This window comes from Anarhichas minor, unplaced genomic scaffold, assembly GCF_050575085.1.
Source record: "Anarhichas minor isolate MPS153535 unplaced genomic scaffold, ASM5057508v1 ptg000073l, whole genome shotgun sequence".
NCBI lineage: Eukaryota > Metazoa > Chordata > Actinopteri > Perciformes > Anarhichadidae > Anarhichas > Anarhichas minor.
Genome location: NW_027466519.1, coordinates 1,106,253 through 1,129,941, shown reverse-complemented (window position 1 = coordinate 1,129,941; position 23,689 = coordinate 1,106,253). Strand labels below are relative to the sequence as shown.

The following is a 23,689-nucleotide window of genomic DNA, read 5'->3' as shown; positions in this document are numbered from 1 at the left end:
CTCCAAACTGGGTGCATGCCAACCGCTATCTACTGTTAGAAGTACGGAGAAACAATTGTTTAATGTGAAATGATGGTGCTCTCGCAACAGCTAAGGGATGATTTACTAATTCATTCCAGAGTACGGTCATGGCAAACTTTTTGTATTTATTTGAGTCCATGTCAACCTTGGCGAAGAACATCAACAGGTCAGGGAAAAGTCATCTGCCACTGGAAATAGAAACTGTCAAAAGCAGGCTTGTTTAGCGAGCATTTGGCATATTTGTCACTGTGTTATTACATTTCATGGCAAAGATAAAGCCTTTTATGACGCAGCAATGTTTCCCTGTCGAGGTATTAAGTTGACCTCACACCCATGGTTTGTCTCTCTTTACTGTAAACATAAAAGTGAGCTATCTGTGGTGTTTTTGTATACACTGGCACACAACCTGCAAAACTTGAACATGAAACCAAGTGACAAAAATGATTCAAGCTGAGCTAATTACTGCGAGTGCTATTGCAGGAGCTTGCTTTAAGATTTTCCTGACACCGTATATTTCTGAGAGTGGAGGCAAAATGTAAACAGCTTCAAATTGGCCTCTGGACTGCAGCACATCCGTGTGGTTGCTGTGGTCAAACCTCAAGAATTAAGTGGTGTGGAAGTGTTCACTATACAGCTGTGATGGGCTTTTTTTTCTTGCTGAAGCTTGCTTTGGTTTTGTCCTGTTCACTGTCAAGCTATGTTTTTGTTTTTATGTTGCGTTTAATACGTCTGTCGCAGTAATTCATTTAAATTAGCGGTGGGAACAGAATATAAATCAAGACGTGACCTGTGTGCGAAAGGGTCATCTCGCCTATCAGCGGGTTTCTATTACAAAGTTTCTTTATTGAAAGGAGAATGGGGAAGAGGAGGGGTGAAATACAGGGACAAGGACAAAATAAATGGTTAGTGTCAAAACGGAGACAGTGTGATAATAACACATTAGTCACTGAGGTAGTTGACTTTAATGACACGTCCAATCGTCTCTGGTAAGGAAAATGGAAAACCACAGCAGCAGCTTTCATTTAAAAACATGACATACGCTACGGTTAAGATAAAGACTTAAGATGTAGAAGTGGAAGGTCAAAAAGGAAATTTAGGTGATTGGTTGGTCAGATAGATGAGATGGATGATCAGATCGCTAGATACATTTCATAGATTGACTTGAGTGTTGAAGTTAGTAAATCCTTTCGGGGCTGCTCTTATCGCCGGGTCAGAGGGAGTGATTAAAGACAGTAAATTAAGGGAGACAATAGTACAGAAGAGATAATGGAGCAACTCGTTATCCACGCCCTGTATTAACATCATAAGTGGCAAGAGGACAAGGGAAAGCTTTCTCATTGGACCATGGACGCGCAAATTAGCAGACCCCCATTTTGAGCAACAATGCACATCAATGGCATTAAGCAGCCCGGTCATCCACAACCAATTTACTAATATCAACAGCCCCATTCCTGCAGCAAAGATCAGGTCAAAGGACATCCTCCACAACTGGTTCAGAGACGAATAAATTGCAGTAATGGACAAGTTAACACTCACGGGTCAGCGGGGGCCAATGCCCATGGGTTTATTTATGCAACCATTTCAGGGGAGGACGAAGACATAGATGAAATAAGTACTTAAGAATAAGATGACTAATGTGGAGTGTGTGGGGGGTGTGACTCATCATGGATAGGCCACCTTGCATACCGCATGTCCATGAGCCAGGCATTCTTTTGAATCTAATGGAAGTGCTATTGTTTTATGTCATTTATTTTCAAAACGTCATTTTTATTTTCTCTTCGGGGGGAGATTGCAGGTCAGCAATGTGTGCAACATAGAAGTGGTCTACGTCATCTGAAAGCTGGGAATCTGGAGATGAACTTGCAGCTCAGCCCCGTGTGTCAAATTGTTCTGGTCATGAATCTGCAATAAACATTACATTTTGTTTAGGCGTGCATTTAAATGAGAGTAGATCGTATGGTAAAGGTTTAGAACAGTATGATGGAAGTATTTGGTGGCCTTTCCCATGCTCCATCGTGTATCATACGTTGTTGCAGCAACTTTTGCGTTGATACCGTTTGTTGCACTAAATTGCTGCAAGATTTAACTTTTTTTGACCTGTCGAGAATTTAAGAAAATAGTCATAATTCCTTCCAAAATCCCACAATTAAGACCCCAAGACTTTTAGGAAAAATGGTCTCACTACAATGAAATGGCTACTATGTGGACTAACATCATCCCACATGAATACAACCGGGCTCATAGGATCCACAAGCTTTCCAGACATACCCAAAGAAAACATTTTTAAAATAGGCAAAAATAACACATCTATACAGCATGCATGAATGTGATTGTAATAAAGTGGGCGTGTCTGTAAAAAGGAGACTCCTGGGTACCCATAGAACACATTGTCATTCAGATATCTTGAGGTGAGAGGTGAAGGGAGCACTGTGAATTTGGCCAATGCCAGTTTTCCCTCACCAGAATGTTGCCTAACTAGCGCGTTACTCAGCCTCCTTCCCGTTTGAGCCTGCTACAGCCTCTGAGATACAGTGAAGTCGGATCTTTAACCTCTTAGTAAAAGAGGTTGGAAGCGTTAATTGTTGTTCTGAGGTGTATTCCTGTATATCCGTCTAACTTACATGTTCGGCGTTTGTCAAAGCGTGTGGGAGTGCAATTCTTGAGTAGGACTATGATGAGATCTGACTATACCTTTGACGTAATATACACCATTTCTAAACACAAAGAAGATGAGTTCAAATCTGTAATTCGTTGTGTTTTGGTTGAGATGCTGCATGTGTTGCTCGTGTGTCACAAACCTTGTTAGACGCTGGCTGACAGTCTAATCGAAATGTCGCGCACACCAAGAACACGCATCAATTGAAGTCTGATCTGACCCAGAGCACAGGTGGACCCGAGAGAAGGTTCAGGTCAGGTCCTCTGGTTTTCACCTCTCAGCTCAATATTACTTTGCTGAAAGGTGCCTTTGTATCAATAATAGATTATGGTCAGCATTAATTTGTGGCGAGCGTTATTGAACAACCCGCAGTGGCAGAACGCTTTTAGCAGAAATAACAAACTTTTTCAAAATGTGCGAGGGCTGAGTGGAGGACCAAAGGCATCCTCAGGCGAGCTGTTGGCTCTGTATGTAAAGTGGTGAGGACCCGGGCTTGTTTTTGATGTGCTGGAGAAGACACTGCTGACCTTTTAGGTACTGGAACAATGAAACAACACAGCTATGATGGGTTATAAAGTGGGACTTGCCATGCCCACCCTATTCACTTTGATAGAACTGGCACCGATGCAAAATTGGAACACAGTCACGATGACGTAATTCCTTCTTTTTATTATATTCCCTGTTGCAGCGCATGTGAATGACATCAGCTGTTGCCTAGCAATGCCATTCCGGTCCATACTCACGGTCGGCGGTGTACTGCGCTGGTGTGCTGGATACAGCCGGGTCCGTCACTTCTTCCGCTTTGGTCGCCACTGCTGCTGTGCCGTTCCTCTCCTGTCGGGCTTTCCGTACAAGTGCTGCCAGAGGATGGTCTGGGTCCATTACTTTAAGAGGCTGCAGAAGAAGAAGAAGAAGAAGAAGAAGAAGAAGAAGAAAGCTGGTTTGGTAAAGATCGGCATCACACTATGATGTTATTGTTTTTCTGTAAATGAATACTAAAGCCATTGGAGCATTATAGGAGATGCAGAACCATTTTAGAGTAGTATTATAATACATACACCAAATATTCAAAGCTGTGAAGTCAGAAACCATGAAATGCAGAGTACTATTTCAGGGTTACATACAGAATTTAATAGTTAACCGCATAAAATATGAACTACAAAGCATTAGTAGAAAATTGGAGTGGCTGATAATAAATGGAAAGCCCTACTGATGGGAAGCAACTGTCACACAGCCTACAATTAAAAGGAGCTCATTATGTTTTAAAAAAAAACAACAACATGCTTCTTACTGCTCTGTCAAAGACTAATGACTCTCCTGACAATGTACATGAAAACACTGACAGCATGAAGAAAATAGTTATTAAGAGAGTGCAGTAACAGACACGGGCAGTGCTAACAGCATGTAGCTGTAATTCACACGGCAGGCAGCGGTCGCCTACCAGTCGGAATTTGCAGCATACTTTTGCATTGTTAAAAAATATTTTCAGTTTGAGGCTGTTTTTCTTTGACTTATTCAAATGTGTTGGAGATGCACGGTTTTCACAGGACTAGCGTCACAATATAAAAGTAGCCCACTGTGTCCAACAAGTAAAGCTAAGTTACCTTCACCAGCTCCTCCAGACGAGAGCACCTTTTAGGAGCAAACAGGCTGGGATGGAGGTAACTGCCATCCCCATCATCATCTGAATCATCAGAGTTGGATTCTAGAGCAAGAAAGCAACAACAACAAAAAAAAAAAGAACAAAGTAATGAATATATGTATGAACAAGTGATTAACATCATGATTAATGCAGAGCGTTGATGTATCCGACTGCATTATCTTGTTCTGTTCGATTGCTCGTGTACAACAGACGTGATATTTCTGCATTAATTACAGTACGCGATCATTCTCGACAGCGGCTGCTTTCTATAACTCACCCTGCGACTGCTCTTGCTTCTTGGCGGAGACGAGGTTGTATCGACCTTCCTTCATGGCCCGCAGGATGTGTCTGTAGTAAGGGTTCAGGTAGTGGTCGAAACGAAGAAAGTCGAACTGGGAGTTACCGGACTGCTTAGCTTTCAGCACGATCTCAAACTGAGCCCCCTGCTGAGACACAAAGTTGGCTGTCCTCTCGATGATGTTATGGGTCTTGATGGTTGCCGGCTACAAAGAAAAAAAATCAAAAAATTTGCATATGCTTTAAACTGAACATATCTGAATCTATAACCATTTTATGTGCAAAAAAACTGTAAATATTTCACGTAGAAGCCAAAAATAGTGAAGATTAAGGATCTGTACCACACATAGGGTTGCAAAAAATCCTGGAATATACAAGGTGGAAACTTTCCATGGGAATTAATGGGGAAATAACGGGAATAAAATGGAATTATAGTGGTTATTTGCTGATGCTGTATTTAACATGTCATATGCAGGTAGAAACAAACCTTTTGCCAAATCAAAAGTAGACAAAATCCTTTAATTTACCGAATGCATACAGTGTGAAATTTGCCATGTGGTGAGTTAGCTTGCTGGGAAATTGAAGAATAGGTAAAGGTACTTTGAATATTTGAGCAGACAATATGGGCCGTGTGCAACCTTAGGGTTTAAAGCGAAAACCAATTGATAACACTAAAGAATGGGTGAACTGTGTACTTTGCTTCAAGCTACTCTCTGCTGGATATCAAAAACATACATATAACATATATTCACCCCAGTAATGTCATCAACACTTGCATGAACGCATGCAGCCCTTTGGCTCAAACGGTGCAGTCGTGTTAGCAAAAGTGTCTGATGTACAAGCAACTCCTATTTAATGCGATGCTGGCAAATGTACATGTAACAGTAGAGTGTGCTGCTGAATGTAGTGCATGGTGAACTAAATGGGTATACTTCTATGTGCTTGTATGCCCCCCAAACAAGTTCACAATCAAAAGGTATGACTTCTAGATTGAAATTGTGCTAAATTCCCGGGCTGTAAGCTATCATTATTATTGGCCAACTCGCTTTACCGCTAGAGTTGACCAACCCTTTGAGTCAAGTGAGCGAACCTGCCGGCTGCACATTACATCAGAATGCAGTGCACACTTCATGGATGGCTTCTTCATACTGAGGACACATTTTTTGGCCCGGAGGCATTTTCATGCCCGGCATTCTTCTGTTCATTTCGATGACATTAATAATTAAAGTACACATGGGGTGAAAATCTGTGAAACAAGAAATGATCCATTACTCATTCATTAGTGTATCCCTTGTGTGCCTTTAATGATTAACCAGTCATAACCTAGAGAGTGCAGGAGTATCCTAAGAGAAGCCACATATCTCATCAAGATGAAAGACCATGATTGTGTTCTACGCTGCCAAGGCCCTCCTGACATACGAGGGCCTCTCACGCTCCCATTTACGGACGTGGCCATAAAGTAACAAGGGGACGTGCGTAATACTTGTTTTATGTTGACGTGGTATACACAAGGAAAGCGTCTCACTCTAATCGGATACATTTGTTGCACATCACATAATGTATTATCTCTTGTGACCACTGTCGGTAAATGCCATTACAATAATTGTATTTTAACAGAAGATCCTATCAACAATAAACGCTGTGTCTGCATACTTGTTCGTCAGTGGTCTGAAATGAATCACAAGGTTCCCGTTAGATTATTTGACACAAGTCAGTCCCTTGCTATAACTATCAGATAACAAAATGAGAAAGAAAACACACAAATGTACTTAAAAAATAATGACAGACACACTGCACTGAAATGAGAGAAGGATATTCCCTCACAATCTAGGGAGTAGACGCTTATATGATATGCATATATGCTCTGTGTTTATGCACAGGGGTGTTTTGACTGTTCCATACCCAGCATGCTATATACTGACTATGCACACAGCCCATGCAACCGTTAAAGCTCGTCGGCTTTCTCATGCATAAAGAGAGCAGCTGAGTAGAGTCATTGAGGGTTTTGGTTGCGGTCTGGCCGGGTCCAGAGGGAACACAGAAACACCAGATAGAACAAAAACAGCAGCAATGCATTTCAAATTTTTCTCTCAATTTTTTCTTGCCTGTTGTTATCATTGGATGTTATGTCAATATGAAGCATTGCATATACGTGTATTTCTTCATACAGCAAATATGTGCTGTTTTGTAGCAAAAATGTGGTGACATCGTAAGAAAATGATTATGACATAAACCTTTCATTTTAAGGGGAAAAAGGAAGAGGTGCTATTTCACATAGCTAATGCTTGAATGGCTATTGATTAGACTGTCATCCAATGATGAGGTATGTCAGGGTGGCTTTCCACCTCAAAACTATTTCTGGTGCAAACCCTCTACAGTCTACCTCCCTACAATTTCAGAGAGAAGTCACAGGAATACATACTTACTGTTAGACATCCTGAGCCCCGACTCTAATACGAATGATCAGACCAATCTTTTCAGCTTGTACTCCAATTATTGTTGTCTTTAATATGACAGCGTTCATAACACGACATGTTTATGACATTTAAATAGGTTAGACATGTCGTTCTATCAATTTGTTGTTGTCCAGTAGGGCTCCAACGATACAGTACGGGGATCAAATTCTGGCACACACAGGATACACGCTATGTAGACGTACGCACATATCATGTTTATGTGTTGTGTATATATAAACTGTGTATGAGCGCACAGTAGGGCATCAACATCAGTGGGGATATTTAATACTCACCAGTTCCACATCAGGAGGGATAGCGAGTCCCGGCAGAGCAACAAACGGTTCCTCGCTCTCCTCCGGCTCTACTTCTTCTGTGATGTGAAGAGACGAGTAGGGCGAAAAGAATGAGATGAACTTGTGTTAGTCATTTGTAATAGAAGGTAAATAGACCCTGCTGGATATAGATACATATATATATAAACATTTTAAAGATGGGTGAACCACATGCCCTCCAGCATTCTATCCATTATACAAATAGATCACAGAACAGTACTACACTCTTCGTCCTCTGTTCCTAACCTTCACTCGATGAAAATGTACAGGTCAGCTGGAAACTAGATTAACATTATTAATGTTGCACTGGGGGCGGTTTGCGCAGCAATGAAGGCGATAAGCTCCTCAATTCAAAACATTGCATTTATGGGAAAAAATAAATAATCCAGCCTTCCCACAATTCCTGTGGATTTCACTTGGCATGTCGTGTAAGGTGGGTCACGGGCCTGAAAGCCAAGCAGTTTGCACGTGTTCACTCAATCTTATGTCACGTCTCAACTCCAGTTTAGTGATAATATAATGGCCCTTCAAACAGGGTCCGAAAATCATTTAAACCACTCTGAAGTCCGTGTAAACATGACAAATTCTAAATGGTATCCTTTTACTTTGTTATAGTACTTTATAAGACATTCTTTTCTTCATAAAAACACACAATTCAAATGATAAGGTAATTAAAGTTTGTTTTTTTATTGATTAAAACAAATGTAATGATGTATTATAAGCTGCTTAGGGCGTTGTGTTAAGAAGATAAACGGGTCATAATTCATCTCTAATATCTATTTATGTTGTTGTGAAAACAACTGTATTTATCAAGTTTCTCACCAACATTACATTTTACGAGATTACATTTGGACACATAACGTAATTTACCTTCGCCCAATAGAACATTATCAGAGATCGGCGACTAGAAAAGCATTAATGCCGATGTCCTGATTGCATATTTTACTGAATATTGTCAGATAACGATCAGTCAGTAAAACTTCATTTCACACCGCGATGGTTAACGTTAAACTGTGTAATTAATCCGCGGTTCACACTCATGCCGAACCGTGCATTGTGGTGGGGGACATTTTCATGATTTTGTATTTGTGATAATGTCGAGGACTATAAAGAAGGAAAGTGAAAACGTGACAACAAACTGCAGCAGGGATTCAACTGAAACCAGCTCCAAATGTTAATGGCCAGTGTGACATGACCCTTATTGACTTATTCCCAAAGGACAAAATTGTACTCTCATCTGGAGTTTTGGCAGATGTAGTCATACTCTGGAATGGCTCGACAATCTCCCCAGAGAGAGGCATTTAGTCTTCATAACTGTCAGGCCACTGGCTGAGACAAAGTGCTTCCAGCTATCTCTACATCAAATATTAAAAGTTGCAAGCGTGTGTGTGTGCGTGTGTGTGTGTGTGTGTGTGATATGAATGGATGACAACCAGAGCCGACGCTGGAGTTCACAGGTGATTAGCTGTCTAAATGTCAAACCTCCTACCACTCATGGCTAGAATTTTAAAAACATTTTTTATGCAACAACCGCAGGGCCTCAACAGAGGGTTGTTACAAAGAGTTATAGTTACGTTTTATGGTATCCTTCTGTAATATTGAATTAAATATTAGTATGTTTGATACTGCGTCCGCCGCAGGCACAAAATGTACTTCGGCAGCCCCCTCGAGGTAGCATATTTGCAGATGGTTGCATGGATTAGAATTGTTTAAAAATAAGAAATGAAAAAAAAGACGACATGGATTAGACAGACCTTCTGTGTTCTTCACAGCAGAAGACAAAAATTCAAAAGTCAAGCAGCTTGGTTTACAAAGCACCATTCTGTGAGTTAGCTCCGCAGTTAAAAGCTTTGTTTCGCTCTTCTGGTTTTGTGTATGCGAGTACGTACGAATGACCGACCTTGTCTGAGATCGCCTAACTTAACTATCCGACTCGTTTGTGAGCGATGTGTTCTCACCACATTCCCTGTTAGCGTCGTCCTCCACGGTGGGCTGAGAGGGATCATAGTAGTCGGCGCTGTATTTGAAGGCCACTGCAGTGTAGGTGCCTTCATCAGCCAGAGCCTCACTCAGACGTTTGTACTCCTCCTCTGAGGGAAACAAGACAACACACAACAAAGAAACATTTACAACAAAGGTTGACCATCATTTTTTTTAAATCAGATTGCAGAACTTGACCACGTTTTTCTATTTTGATGTAGCACTGCATAACTGCATAACATCCACCTATTAGGAATAATGTATGATACTATGTACCTATAGTTTGTTTTGTTTGGCTTGAATCGGCGGATGAGTTGGTAAACTCGGAGCACTTTCCCCTTTGGTTCGGTATCTTTTCATTCAGAGGAGGAAATTGCTAAAAGCCACAGAGGAAGAAGGTCCTGCAGAAGGTTGCATCTGCCCAAAAATCAATGAGGCAACCCACTGCGTTGCTAGCCCAACTCAGACCCCGAACTGTTGCTTTCACTCATCCGCATCCCAGTGTGTAGATCGCACTTCAAAACTCGCAGGATACACATTGCAGTTGGCTCAGGTCGAGGTTGAATCATGTTACACACTGATGCCTCCGAGAACCCCTTGGTACTAAAACAGGGTCTCTGTAGATAAAACAGGTTGATACTATCCAAAGTAAGCTATTTGGCTATTGTGACCACAACACAGGCATTCTATGATTATTGGCATTTATATGTTTGGACAGTTATTATATAGTAAGAATAATAACGCTAAAATATTCTATTCTAAATGATCTAGTCCTTGTAGAAGCACGCTGAGCAACAGGAAAGACAGAAAGAAAGTTACTCACCGGTTGCTAGACAAATGTACATGGAAACTAACCCTTTCCTATTGAAATTCATGGCAAACTTTGTCTTATAAAAGAAGCAAGGGCAAAATTGCCACTAAAAATATCAATATTTCTAATGCTTTCCTCCTGCTGTCCCTTCAGTGGACAGATGGGTAATAGCCTAAGTGAATGGGGTCAGGCCTCCAGCTTCAAGGGCAAACCAGCCTGGAGGGATGAACCTTCTGTAGCGAGTGTGTGTGTGTGTGTGTGTGTGTGTGTGTGTGTGTGTGTCTGACACAAATAATTAGCTGTCTCATTCTGTCCTGTCAGTTTGGGCATAAGACGCCATATTTCACATGAAACTGTGGCTTATCAATTCAATTGCGGTCATTAAGTCTGTCTTTCAGAAGGGTGCTTTGTCATCAAAACAGCCTGTTTCATTATAATGTAAAACGACTGAGATGCAAGTATCTAATGGTTGAAAGTGATTTCCATAGAAATGGCAGCTGTTGAGCTCAGCGTCAAAGCCAGTCAAAGCTTTTTAAAGGAGATGAAAAGCTGAAGATTGCCTTGGAGGGGGCTAGAAATCATGACGTAGGAAGCCTAGATTGAAGTATACACCAAATGGTAAGATTCTATCTGTACAGACAGGTTTGTCAAATTGGTGTTAGTCTATTTTAAAGTGTTAATAGAGGACACTTAGATTAAAGATTTCCGGGGACACTGATTCAAACACTGACTGCCTGACAAGAGAGTGACCATTTTAACTTTAAAAGTGGAGACAGACATCAGTGATAAAAGCCAGAAATAAACACCAGAGTGACGAAGATTTGGGAGCTTTTTGAGTTGACAGAGGCCTTGCAGCTGCGCACTGTTGGCATTATTTGTGAGTAGTTATGGCTTGACCTGCAACCTTGGCTACCACAGACTTATTAGGCCTAAGTGAGAGCTTCCTGCGAGGATCAGTGACGTCAAAAGGTTCGGCCTGCAGCCAATGGGAATTAATATCTGCAAGCATCTCGCCATTTGTAGAAAAAAAGCAACACTTGCCAATATTTACGATCATATACCACTGAAACAACATGTTGCAGCAATTTAAAAAGTTTCGTTGAATGGTAAATAATTAGTATGAATACATATGTTCATAGAAGTGTATGTGCACGGAGTATATTGTACACAGTAAACAGCAATGGTTCATTTTAAGAAGACATGACCTACTTCATTTCTGTTACATTTACCTCCCTTTGAATTTCTAGAGTCAAAGCATGTATGTGGGTAGTGAAGTTATCTCACATTGTGTTTAATATACATGTAATTACGTTTGGTCAGGACTTTGCTGTGGCTCATTGCCCCGTCACGTCATGAGATGATGGGGTGAAGGATCGTAACGCCAGATGATTGATGGGCCCACGAAAAGTCTAACAGGATTAGTACACCGTCTGCTAGCTAGCTGCCTTCATCAAACAAAGATGACTAATTCTAGTGTGTGTTGAGTTTCAGATAAAGCACCCCGCCCACCTTGTCTGGCCTCCTCTTCCAGCAGATCGGTGTGCAGAGCCAGGTACCTCTCCTCGTCGCACAGCGCCTCAATCCTGGCCTCCTCCTCCGACAGCTGGTAGGATGTATTCCAAGACCCGCTGTCGTACTCTGAAAGGTCATGTAAGTGACCGCGCCCATCGTATCTGTCGGATGATAACGAGGATTAGAGAGAAGGAAGTTGACAAAGCTTTTTATACACAATATGGACCTACTTACTGAGGGAGGGGGAACGAAAACCCCAGATTTACATAAAAAAAAACGCTCTACCGTAAAATACTTAAAGTTAGAATGTATCAAAATACACAGTATAATAATGCACTAATTAAGTCCTTGGGCTTAATTGTCGATAGTGCTCTTAAGATACCTAGCAAGCTCTCTGCTGCTTATTTCCTTCGTGGACAAGTCTTACAAACCCACAACCCTACATCCAAAAGAAAAACAAACGAAAAAGAAAACAAACAAAGCAACTCGCCTCTTACCTTACAGGGTTTCAATTCCCCCCCTGTAACACTCATCACTACGTCTACATCTGCAAAGAGAGTTACATTCATCACACAAACCCGAGCACATAAATACCTATCCGCAAGAACCCAAATGGACGACATTTTCCAGGGTTCGTCCCTCTACGGCACTTCCCAGTTGCGGTTTCTTCACGAAGACAAAGAAACGGGGGTGCTGTGTGGTTGGCATTCGGGGTTTGGCCGGACCCTTTAAGCCTACCTTGCTGGGGGGGAAAACTGGGTTATGTGATAAAGACACACATATAAAAGGCTGTACAAATGAAACACAAGTTGGGCCACCGCAGATCAAGGTGATTCAAAAAAAAAAGAAAAGGAAATGCGCTATTTTAAGGTTGGAGTAAGTTATGATGTGCTCTGCATGGACGTGGCAATAAAATATTACTGCATCGCATGCAGCAAAGTTAAAAAGCACCTATAAACCCTTTTTTTTTTGTCAGTCAAACCCCACTGTTTCACATTGAGATATTTTGAATCACCTTAACTGCTGTAACTTTAGCCTTGGTTAGAATTTGCTCTGGCCTTGTGGACTGTGGCACTGCAGAGCACTAACCCACGTCCTCTCGCTTTGTGTACGCTAAGCTTTTACTGCAAAAACTCAATTTGAAAAAAGGACAGAGAGAAGGACACATCTTCTGTGTTGTACTCCATCATGACTGCTAGTTGTATTCTACTAATAAGTAGGCCTATGCCTGGGTTTCCAGAGGAAATTCTCCCCAACATGTCAAGATGCAAAGTCCACCTCAAGCTAACATTTAAACATCTTTTGTCTCTAAATTAGACGCCATCGCCAGTGTATGAGGAACACAGCACAAACTACTGCAGCAAGATAGAAATAGCTCTGCAACGAACCCTTCATGAAGGTTACAATGTTTCCTTTCCGTTTCAACATGCAGTGGTGTCCATTATGTACACGACATGTGTATCAATGTTGTATTAGACCGCAGCAGTTTTAGCTGGTGTGACTGATACATTGGCAACTGAGTGTATATCACCGTATAGATAGTTCAGCACCATGGCTAATGTTAGCAAATACTATCAGGAGTTTGCATCTTCACACGTTATTCTAGAAACATCAGATACCATTTGTTGTCAGTTTCAAAACATCCAAAATACAAGTTTGCAGACAGGAAATAAAACATTCGTCGCCAGTTGCAGGTGTTCCCAAGCTTCTGCAAGACAAAACTCCCAAGTGGTCCCTTGCATTGTGAGGCTAACAGTAAGGATAGATGGTTAGCATAATGTTTCGGTCTACGTTTGTTCAACCGACCTATCAATCATGATGTTCTTCTCTCCCATCCATGGGATGAGATGTTTTCCGTGTTCATGGTAAAGCGCCCTTTCGTCGTCTGGAAACAGTTTGCAGGCATATCCGAACACCAAGAGGTCGGCGTATTTATCACTGTCACTCACATCCTTCTTCACTGGTTTGTTGTTGTGGTCCTTCTTTGCCGCTCCGCGACGATACATCTCCCAATTAGTCGTGAAAACAAAATGGCTAGCGAAATAAAATAGTTGTAACAGTATAGTGACGGATTTATGAGAGCCAAATAGCCTTCATGTGGTCCAAATGTTACGATAATCCGTGGCGTTGAACCCCAAAACTAGATTCTACGTGCCGTCTGTCGCCATGTTGGAAAGGAAGCAAATGCACTTGTGTATCCAGTCCGCACTTACGACAATTTGTCTGCGTTGTTAAAATGAACCCTAATGAGAAATAATTATATTTAAAAATATATCTTAATTTTTTTAAGCCGTATGTGATAAAAAAAAAAAAGTGCATATGAGTTGTATTTTTGCCAGCGAAGTCGTTTGTCATTGCTCGAATGTGCTGGTGGTGAATTGATCTAACTGAAACCTTTCAACCCAACATTACATCTGCACGAGGAGCGTTAAGGGTCAAAGGCATGAGTGTACTTGGGTTTAAAGATATTCATATTACCCTGGATGAAGTTATTGTTTGTAAAATGAACTGAAGGACAGAGTGTATGCATGTATACATAAATAGAGCTTTGGATTTAAATCAGAAACATAGTAATAGTCAGGCAGGCTGTGTATAATCAACACTGCAGTGATGGGCATATTATCTATCCCTGTTTTATGTTCATTCTATGTCTATTTTTCTTTATTGTAAATCACTTAACAGTTCAGTAAAACTCATGTACTCTTCATTACTGTTGACCATATTGAAATTGCTTAATTGTTTCAGTTTTTTTCAATAGATTCTTCCAAACTCCCAAGACAGGCAATATTTGTTTGTATGTTTTCTCAAACAAAATTCAGTATATAAGAGCTAGCATTAGCTTAAGTGCAATGACAACTGTGCAACTGTTTCATTATGTACAGTATTTTTGGGAGAGGAGATAGATAGATGGATGGATGGATGGTGGTAATGGAAATGGAAAGTCATTAACAGTGCAGGTATTGCAAATGTAAGGTGATTAAAAAGGAAAACCTGCGCAAGACTAATGATTACTAAGGATAATATAAAATTCGAACTGATGAATATATGAACAAATATTCAGATTGTGCATAAGGCTATAACAAAGCCAATAACTTACAGCCCAGCTAGAGGTGATTAAAAAGTAAAAACAGTGGAAGAATAGTGAATACTGTGGAAAAAAATAAAATATATATGTATATAAAAAAATAGACCGTAAATACATACAATGCAAATTGTGCAAAAGCTGAGATAGACAGTAAGTGACAGTCCAGCAGCCTAATGACAGTATGCATTACACCACACCATTGCAGCAGTTGGGTTGTCATGTGATCGGGTAGGGGACTTTCTGCAGTCTGTCTGTTGAGCAGGACTGAGACAACAGTCTACCACTGAACACACTCCTCTGCCTGGTGAAAGTGCTGTGCAACGGGTGCCGGACATCTTCTATAATGGACAACAGTTTATTAAGGATCCTTCTCTCTCTCACTGAGGGAATCCAGCTCTGTGACCAGCCTCTTCAGCCGCATAGCGCCCCTCTTCTTAACGCTGCCACCCCCAGCACACCACAGCATAGAAGAGAACACTGGCAACCCCTGGATGGTGTTGAAGGAGCTGGGAAAAAAACATGATCCTCATAGCACTGCTCACTTTGTTCAGGTGAGAGTAAGCCCTGTGCAGGAGACACCTGATGCCATTTTTCACACACCCCTTCTCTCGGTAAGCAAGCTGGGTCGAGTGGTGGACCTGGGGTCTAAGGAGATGGAGCAGCTGCTGATCTGAGGTCTTAATTATATGTGGCTTAAGCGATCTAGGACACACTCTCCAGGCCAGTTGCAAGCTCTCCTCTGACACTATCTGCGATGAATAAATTGTAATTTGGTTGTGTCCCTGATTTAGAAAAAAACATTGAGTTTCATTTCCAGTTATATTTTTAGACGGGAAAACTAAGCTCAGTAGTGGAAAACATGTAAAGCCTTCCCAGTTCTGTTCATGTCCTTTTCAAGCCTGCTACTGCACCAATAATCTCTTACACAAATCTGGCAGGGCAGATGGTAGAATTGAAGCAATCACAGTCTATTGTTTTCTTTGATGAATTTGTAGCCAAACATATTTTGGAATTAATAGCACGCCAGAGAAGACTTGTGTGAACCTGTCCCTCAATAGGATTTTAATGGACTTTCTGTTGTAGACTCTTTCACTTTTTATTCCTAAACGTTTTTCATTAGCAACAGCTCCTCTCGTGGGAATACGTACACTATCTGACCTACACAGCCACGGGAGAGGTGTGAGGGAGGAGAGGTCTGAATAAGTGCTCACATGTACAACAATCACACGTAATAGAGGTGATTACGGGAATGTAGTGCTGTTACATATTACATAAATTTCCAAAACACTCAAGGATAGTTGTAATTGAGTGAGAGTGAAGTGAATTACTATGATCATTAAAATATAAATAAAACAATATGATTTAAAAAATCGGCCCCTGCAAATAAAGCACACACACACACACATACACACACACAGAAACACAAACATCTTTAATTGAATATTAATTTATCTCACTCTCCATTCTGGTCTGTTGTCTAAGTGAGATGCACTAACACTCAAGGTGAACACAGATCAGTTGTCTAAACAGAGTGGCAATTCAGCTTAGCTTGCAGCCAGAGCATACAGCAGCATACTAAGCATGTCATATGTCAAAGTGAAGCAATGGCTCCACCATAAAGACTCGTATTTGTTGTTGTAACGCTTCATGTCAGCCTCAAGGAAGACACTCTACTGAATTGTGCATTTTCCTCTTCTAGGTTACCACCCCGCTAACATATTTACACATCAGTGTGTGTTAAAATAATGAAAATTGTGGGAGGGAGAGCAGTTTATCGATTTGTTTCTTGTTTAGAGAAGCACTTCAGAACACAAAGCGATGACAACATTGAAGACGTCACCCCAAAAAAATGTGAATACAGCAGTGTCAGTAACTGTGGACGTGAAGCCCTTTCATTGCACTGTTCTTAGACGTGACCTGTTTTTAATCTAACAAAAGCTTAAAACATAAGAAATTATTTTCAAAAAAAGCATGAAAGGCACCAAAATCAATACGCCATTCTAGAATGATGAAGATCTTTTTTGACATGTGTTTACATTTATGTGGCATCAAACCATGTGGTGGATGAGTAATGAGTATTTAAATGCATTCTGTGTGCATTATGTGTGTGTGAGAAAAAGTCAGATGAGCATACTATAATGAGTTGTATGCACGCACACAAACCATTGTTCTTTTTAACCTCAAATCGTTCATCATATAAGACCTGACGAGCTCATTGATCCTAATGAAGTATACACCTGAACTTATATAAACACAGTCACATGAAGGAGACATAGCAGATTGTCTTTGTAGTCTTTGCCACAAAGCTTTTATCTCCCCCCTCTATTATTTACAACTCCTCACTGTGTTTTGACAAAATTGGTCCATATAGGTTAAGAGTAATGCATTTGTGAAAGCAGAGGGTGAAACAAGTACAGAAAGCGAGAGTGCATAAAAGTGTTCAGACAAAAGGTTTGTAGTGCTGCAGTGGAGTCAGTTATGTGTCGTGTACAAAAACGTATTCCATCTTGGTGGAAGTTATTCTCTTGGGATTAGAAAAAAACAAAACTTGTGCATCTTTCCACATTAAAAATAATTACAATGTCATTGCTGCCATTTCACAGTGCCTGCAGTGGGTCAATGTTGGCACTTCTTATGCGCTTCCATGCACTATTAATAGCAGCCATTAATATGCAGTCATTTGCAAATGTAGACTTACATGTTTTATTTGGTGTACTCATATATATATATATATATATATATATATATATATGCTAGAAATGGCATCTAGCACATGTTAAGAGTGCTCACATTTAACAGCTTAAACCTTGTCACACAAATTTGCTCTAATTACCACTGGTGATGCATGCATCTTTTAAGTGTTGCTCACAAGGGCTGTATGTAGGCCATGCTGGGCTTCCTTTATAGGCATTCTAATAAGCCATTCTTAATCACTATGTGGTAATTAAATACCTTGAAGAGTTGTATTCACAGATGGCCAAAGAGCCAACCAGGAGGTTCGAGAGCGCCGTGTGGAAGCTGGTAGGCAGATGTTTAGCTCAGCAACACAAAGCCCGCCTACACGTGTATGTGGATAATTTATGCCTCTCTCCTTCTGTCCCCCTCTTTCGTTGGGCTTGCATCACAATGTGTGGACTCGTAAAGATGTAAGCAGATATAAACAGTTTAAGTGTCAAGACTTTACAACAAAACGTTAACTCATTTTTGTGATATTTTGATTGCATTTTATTGTAATGGTGCACGCGTTAGCACATCCACTCATTGTATGTTCTCTTATCCACCTAATTCAAAACAAAGCTATTTTTGATTGGTAGACCGTGAACGTGTACGTAAAGTTTTCAGTGATACATTACATCGTTTGCCTGGCATGGAAATGTGAGGCTATTTATTAATTTATGTGTTTTTCATTTATTGGTTTATTTAGCAGGAACATCACACATTAATACACATTGCAGTAAATGTGCCAAAGGCTAACTAAAATACTATTTTGCATCTGTAGTGTCCAGACTTTCTCACTCAAAAAGATGATAAGAGATTCAATTTATTGAAATTGTTTATCAACATGCAGATCAGTAATAAAATAGAGTATTATGGTTGGTAGAAATATTTATTAGGTCGTATAACTATAATGGTGAATGGTTAAATACAGTAGCACTTTCATCCTTCAAGCCTCTCCTTCAACATCCCTGCACACTCACACACTAATGGCAGCAAGCTATCTTCTTCTACAGTTTCCTTTCACAGGTTAATGCATCATTTATATGACATCTGAATTGGACCGCTGTATACATTCATACAGTGTGTTAACGCACAGTGGATTACAACATAAACTCATAAGTATTGGTAAATGTAACAAAATACATTTGTGGAGGATCTCACCGCTCGAAGGGAGTTTGTACAGTGAGATTTAAGGATTCAGCCAAGTGCCTCTTTTTTATAGTTAGTCTACAGAGCCTCGGTTAAAAGGCTTTGCAGTGAGTCCACGCTGAGAACTGGGAATTTAAAAAAAAACCTTTTAACCATGATCTTACCAGGTCTTAATGTTCCTCAACTGTTCCAGTTAAAAGTTACTGCATTGTCCGATTAGTATTATTCTTCCATCTGTATACAATATTACTCACAATAAAGAAAAACATGGGTCAGACACAGAATCATTATTATTATTAATATAATTTATTATGAAACACATTGTTGTCATATAAATGTCATTTAAATAGGTCTTTATATATGATCTGAGTTGTGGATTTTGAGGAAAAGGTTACTTGTAAATATTTACTGCGGAAGAATATATCTAAACAATGGTATTAATGTCTCCTGAGTAACATTTTACAACCTGATGCCTCACTAATCAGCTCTCAGAATTAGGGCATTAGACTGCAGCAACAACATGAAGAAACTTTGAATGCTCCGAGTCTATTCTTTGATCTTGCCGAGTCGTCCTCTGAGAGGATTAACGTGTCACATTAGATAGTTACGGGTCTATTGAGAATAATATAAGTCTTCCAGTTCCCCACAGTGTATGACAGCATGAATGAAAAATGCAAATCGCTCCACATTTAGACACTTTGTTTTTTTCCTGTTATGCTTGGCACAACGTGTCAACATTCACTAGGGTGACGGGAAAGAAAAATCGACAGCCTTGGATAAAAAGATTGTACATGGAAATTGAATTTATTGTAGCAGCAAAGTGCATCCGGCGGCATATTGAGCAAATTCTTATGACTAAGCATGGGTTGTTTTACTGATACAGTGATCTCAGTCCAACATGCTGAAAGCACAGTCAGAACAGACGTGGCCCTCCCTGTCACCTTCATGTGGTGTCACACACCGTGAAAAGAACGGACACGCCTCATGTGCTTTTCACACCAAGGGTTGTGCAATCAATCCAGGTGATCCCTTCTATGAGTGGCAGGTCGGACAGGACTTGAGGAAACAAGGACAAATGTCTTCGTGCTGCAGCTGTCACTTTTATTTAGGAGCAGGATGAGTCAAGTTGAACTGTGCTGCAGAGGGAAGTGGATTTATTTGGATTAGTCAGAGGCTTAATGGGACCTCTGGGCTCTTATCATTATCTCACAGAGCCAACCCTTCCAGGTGGGGTTAGACAAATTATGAAATTATTTTTTGATTATGTATGGCCCTCTCAAATCAGGCCCTGCATTTCCATCAGGATTGTTTGTGTGGATAGGCTGTTTATCTGCTTTGTTCACAATATCTGGGTGATTCACGTTGTGATTAAGCCATACCTCAGACAGATTTTAGCTTTTATTAGCCATCGAAATCTGTCATAAAGGTGTTTATGATTTGTCTTAAAGTGATTCAGGGTGTACATAAACACACACAGAAATACCAGCAAGTGTACGTGGGCGCGGACACAAACTCACACATGATGAGAAGATGAAAAAACGAGAAAGATGAAAAGTTTGCCGAAAGGATAAATCAATATCTTGCACCGATCCTCAGTGTACACATACCATGTACTGTATACTTTATGCATATTTAGCATTTCAGCAGAATAGCACGCAGCCTGTCTGCAGCCGTGAAAATAATACGAGTTCCCAGTGATGAGTAATGGGTAGATATTTAATATGTTCTGCAAGTCATCTCTGTTGTGATTAGGTTAATGTGGCTTCAAGGGAAAATGTGACATATTGAATGACAGTAACTTTCATTCATAAAGTAATTGTGAAATTACACACAGGCCATGTGTATATTTTAATTGATGTGGCTCTTGGTAAATCTTGCATAATGTAAATTGATACGTTTTTGTTGGTGCAGGTAGTTTTTTATTTTCCAATTTCTTTTTCACAGTCTCTTATCAGACTTCTCCTGGATAATTGCTCCAACGCTCAGTGTCTTTGTCTCTCTTCTCCAAGTTTCTTTCTTTCATCTCTAACTTCCCAACAGCTTGAAGCAGAGCTTTTAATTCAGATTGTTTTTAGTTAATAAATTGATAATTGTACTGAAGCTTCCGCCTCCTAATTGGGTTTTCGGTCCTGCTCTTCCTCAGTGAATAATCAGGTAGGCATAATTGTTGAGACCTTAAGGCTCCAATAATCCATTGTCATCCAGTTGTTTTAATATTACCATCATATATTTGCACTTTAATTAATTTATGGAAAGCAGGTTGAGCGTGGGCTCTTAAATAATGCTAATGATTTTTGTCCCACAATGTCGTCTTTCTTCAGTAGAGTGAAATTTCACACTAAAATCAGAAGAGCTATCATTTCTTTCAGCATCGCTGCACTTTGAATACCTGGCTCTGGCTCAGAATTATCAGGCCTCATCCAGTCTCTACAGTCAAAGTCAATCAGATACATCAACTTAATCCAGATTGGCTTTTACCTAAATCATACTAGACAGCAAATCTTAAACATGAACTTTAAAGGTTTTTTTTGGGACTGATAAAAATGTATTATTGTATCAACTATTTAGAGGTAACATTTAAATTATCAATGGGCGCTTTCTTTCAGTAAATTGACCTTTTCCTGTGGCCTTTTCCCATAAATAATCGAAATGCTGTGTGACAGCAGCTCTTGGCAGGATTAAATTAGTGCCAAGTAAAGCCCATTTTATCCCGACCACTGTCTCAGAATATATGCTTCCACGAAACCCAGACTTGGCATCTCCCTTGCTGAGCTACACTTCTAAGAAATGTAATCACAGGAAGTATCTGTGACCGCAGAGGAGTCCAAACACCTCAGCTGGCCCTGATTTGTTTCTCCCTGTTAAAGGTTTATTTTGGGGGTGTTTTTTCCTGTACCGATGTGAGGGTGTCGCATGTGTACAGATTGTAAAGCCCTCTGAGCCAAACTTTTTGGGTGGCACCACCAGTGGGCCAAAGCTTCCATCTATCCGGCATAAATATCTCAACAGCTACTTGATGGATTGTCTGAATACTATGATTAATAACAAACTAGAGGTGATAACAAACAAGATGGTGAAAATGGTACATATAACACCTTTTGAACGCCAGCATGTACGCATTGTCATTGTGAACATTTTGCCATGCTGGTGTTAGCATTTAAGAAGCCATGGTTCTGGTGTTATTTCATTTTGTGAAAAAGTATTGCTCCATGCATGATGCTTGGTTAGTGATGTGGCTGTGAGAGTTACTCCGGCCATTTTGTTGCAAGGTTTATTATGCTGTATTTATGTCTTCAGGTCTTAAAGTAACGGTCATAACTTCCAAGTCAGCTGCTTAACAACACTGCATTAATAAATGAAACCAGCGGACAAATGATACACTAACAGAAAGTTATGGGTTTGAGAACTGCTTAGCCTTCATTATGGTTTGGAGTGCCATTTAATTTAATTTAATTCAACCTTTATTTACCAGAAAGTCCCATTGAGAAAAGAAATCCGTCAACCATGGGACATAATTGTTTTTCATCCTACAGTAACATATTTTCAAAGACAGAAATAGAGCTGCAGAAGAGCAAAAGCAATAGCAAGAAAGGGAAATACACTTTTTTATATCTGCTGTTTCTGCCAAAAAGCTTTCAATGAAAATAGAAAATGGCCCGAGAAATAAATAGAGGGAGAGAGACAGATGGAGGGAATTTAAAAGGTGATCACCAGACTGGGACAGCCAGCAGACAGATACTGGCAAAAAAAACGGTGAGCCTTTCCCTGAGCAAATGATGAATAGGACAATTCAGTGGCACTGACCGGGCTGTGGTCAGCGCACTGCAAAGGGCTTGTTCTTCATCTTGGCCTGGTTGGAGTCTAATGGAATGGCAGCCAGACAGTCTCTGACGGAGAGAGCACTGGAGGGCAGAACGATGACATATTTCAAACACTGGACATCACAGTGAGGACGATTCAATCATTGAGTGTACATCTTAATCAACATATTTAGGGAGAGGCAAAGATTTAAATCACAAGCCTGCTGACTTGCTCTGCTGGTCCTTAATGTGGCGGACACGAAGTGACAACAGTACAGCATGCAGTTACTCTATTACTTTTGACACACATCACTGTTGGAATGAGCCGAATGTGTTGAGTTTGGTGCTTTGTTGTTATTTGCTGTACACCTTCACAGGTACAAAGCATTAAAGCCCGTGGAGTACTATTGATAATTTCTTAATTAGCCTGATACTCCGAGTGACGGGTTCTATAAGAGCAGACTATTATCTGTTAACTTTAAGAGTTGAACAGCTCTGTCAATTCCATCCACATTTGTTGCCATTTTCTGTCACAATTTTTCCTAAATATAACTCTAGACCTATATTGAATTCTTGAACAAATCGGCGGTGATTCATAGGTCTTTGTAAGTTAGCAATTTCATGTCTGGAAAAGCTACAGTTCAGTGTTTCTTCCAAAGAAACTATTTTGCAGTAAAACACAGCGAATACAGACAAAGTCCCATCTGCCATGGGTAACAAAAAAAAAACAAAGTTTTTCAGATCTCCATTAACAACTAAGGCTTCTCTGAATGGACAGAAGCAGTGTACAGCTACAGAAGGTAGCGGCAGTTGGACCCCGTACAAAAGAGCACTACACTTCCTCTGAGGACACACAAAGAAGGGAAGAAACAACGTCCTCCACAAATAACTCCCGATAGCTTGGCAACCTGTTGAAAGTGTCACGGAAAAGGATTTATTGTCTCGCACCCACACTCTATCACACTGTTTGAAGCATTCAGCATATGGTGTCTCCGCACAGCTGCTGCTGTTGGGAATATTTTGTTGCAGAATTAATTTACCACTTTGGTTTGACTCCCTGTGACAGGCTCGGGAGCTTTTTTTGCACCTGAGTTAACGATTCTAAAAGGCAGCCATTGAATGGCTGCATTGTATCTTCTGCAAATCCTGTATGTAGATGTAATGAGGTCCCTGTTCAGAGCCGATCCATTTCCAGTGAGTTCTTATCCCCCTCCACTTCTTTTTGTTTTC

The 23,689-nt window shown here is 40.4% G+C and overlaps 1 protein-coding gene across 3 annotated transcripts in view; it reads right to left on the bottom strand.

The window, feature by feature from the left end:
* Positions 1-13,877, bottom strand: part of sfswap (splicing factor SWAP) — a 42,741-nt gene extending 28,864 nt beyond the window's left edge. For 2 of the 3 annotated variants that reach the window (XR_012947868.1, XM_076079979.1), the window contains exons 1-7: positions 13,514-13,877; positions 11,705-11,868; positions 9,363-9,494; positions 7,366-7,442; positions 4,597-4,822; positions 4,282-4,382; positions 3,421-3,571 (exon numbers count right to left, since the gene is read on the bottom strand). Coding sequence is in view for 2 of the 3 variants with exons in the window: in XM_076079979.1 (XP_075936094.1) it covers positions 3,421-3,571; positions 4,282-4,382; positions 4,597-4,822; positions 7,366-7,442; positions 9,363-9,494; positions 11,705-11,868; positions 13,514-13,713 (1,051 nt within the window). In the remaining variant the exon portion in view is untranslated. Of the gene's footprint in view, positions 1-3,420; positions 3,572-4,281; positions 4,383-4,596; positions 4,823-7,365; positions 7,443-9,362; positions 9,495-11,704; positions 11,869-12,301; positions 12,450-13,513 lie in introns of all 3 variants that reach the window. The other variant, XM_076079980.1, reaches the window with a different exon arrangement.
* Positions 13,878-23,689: the final 9,812 nt, after the last annotated feature.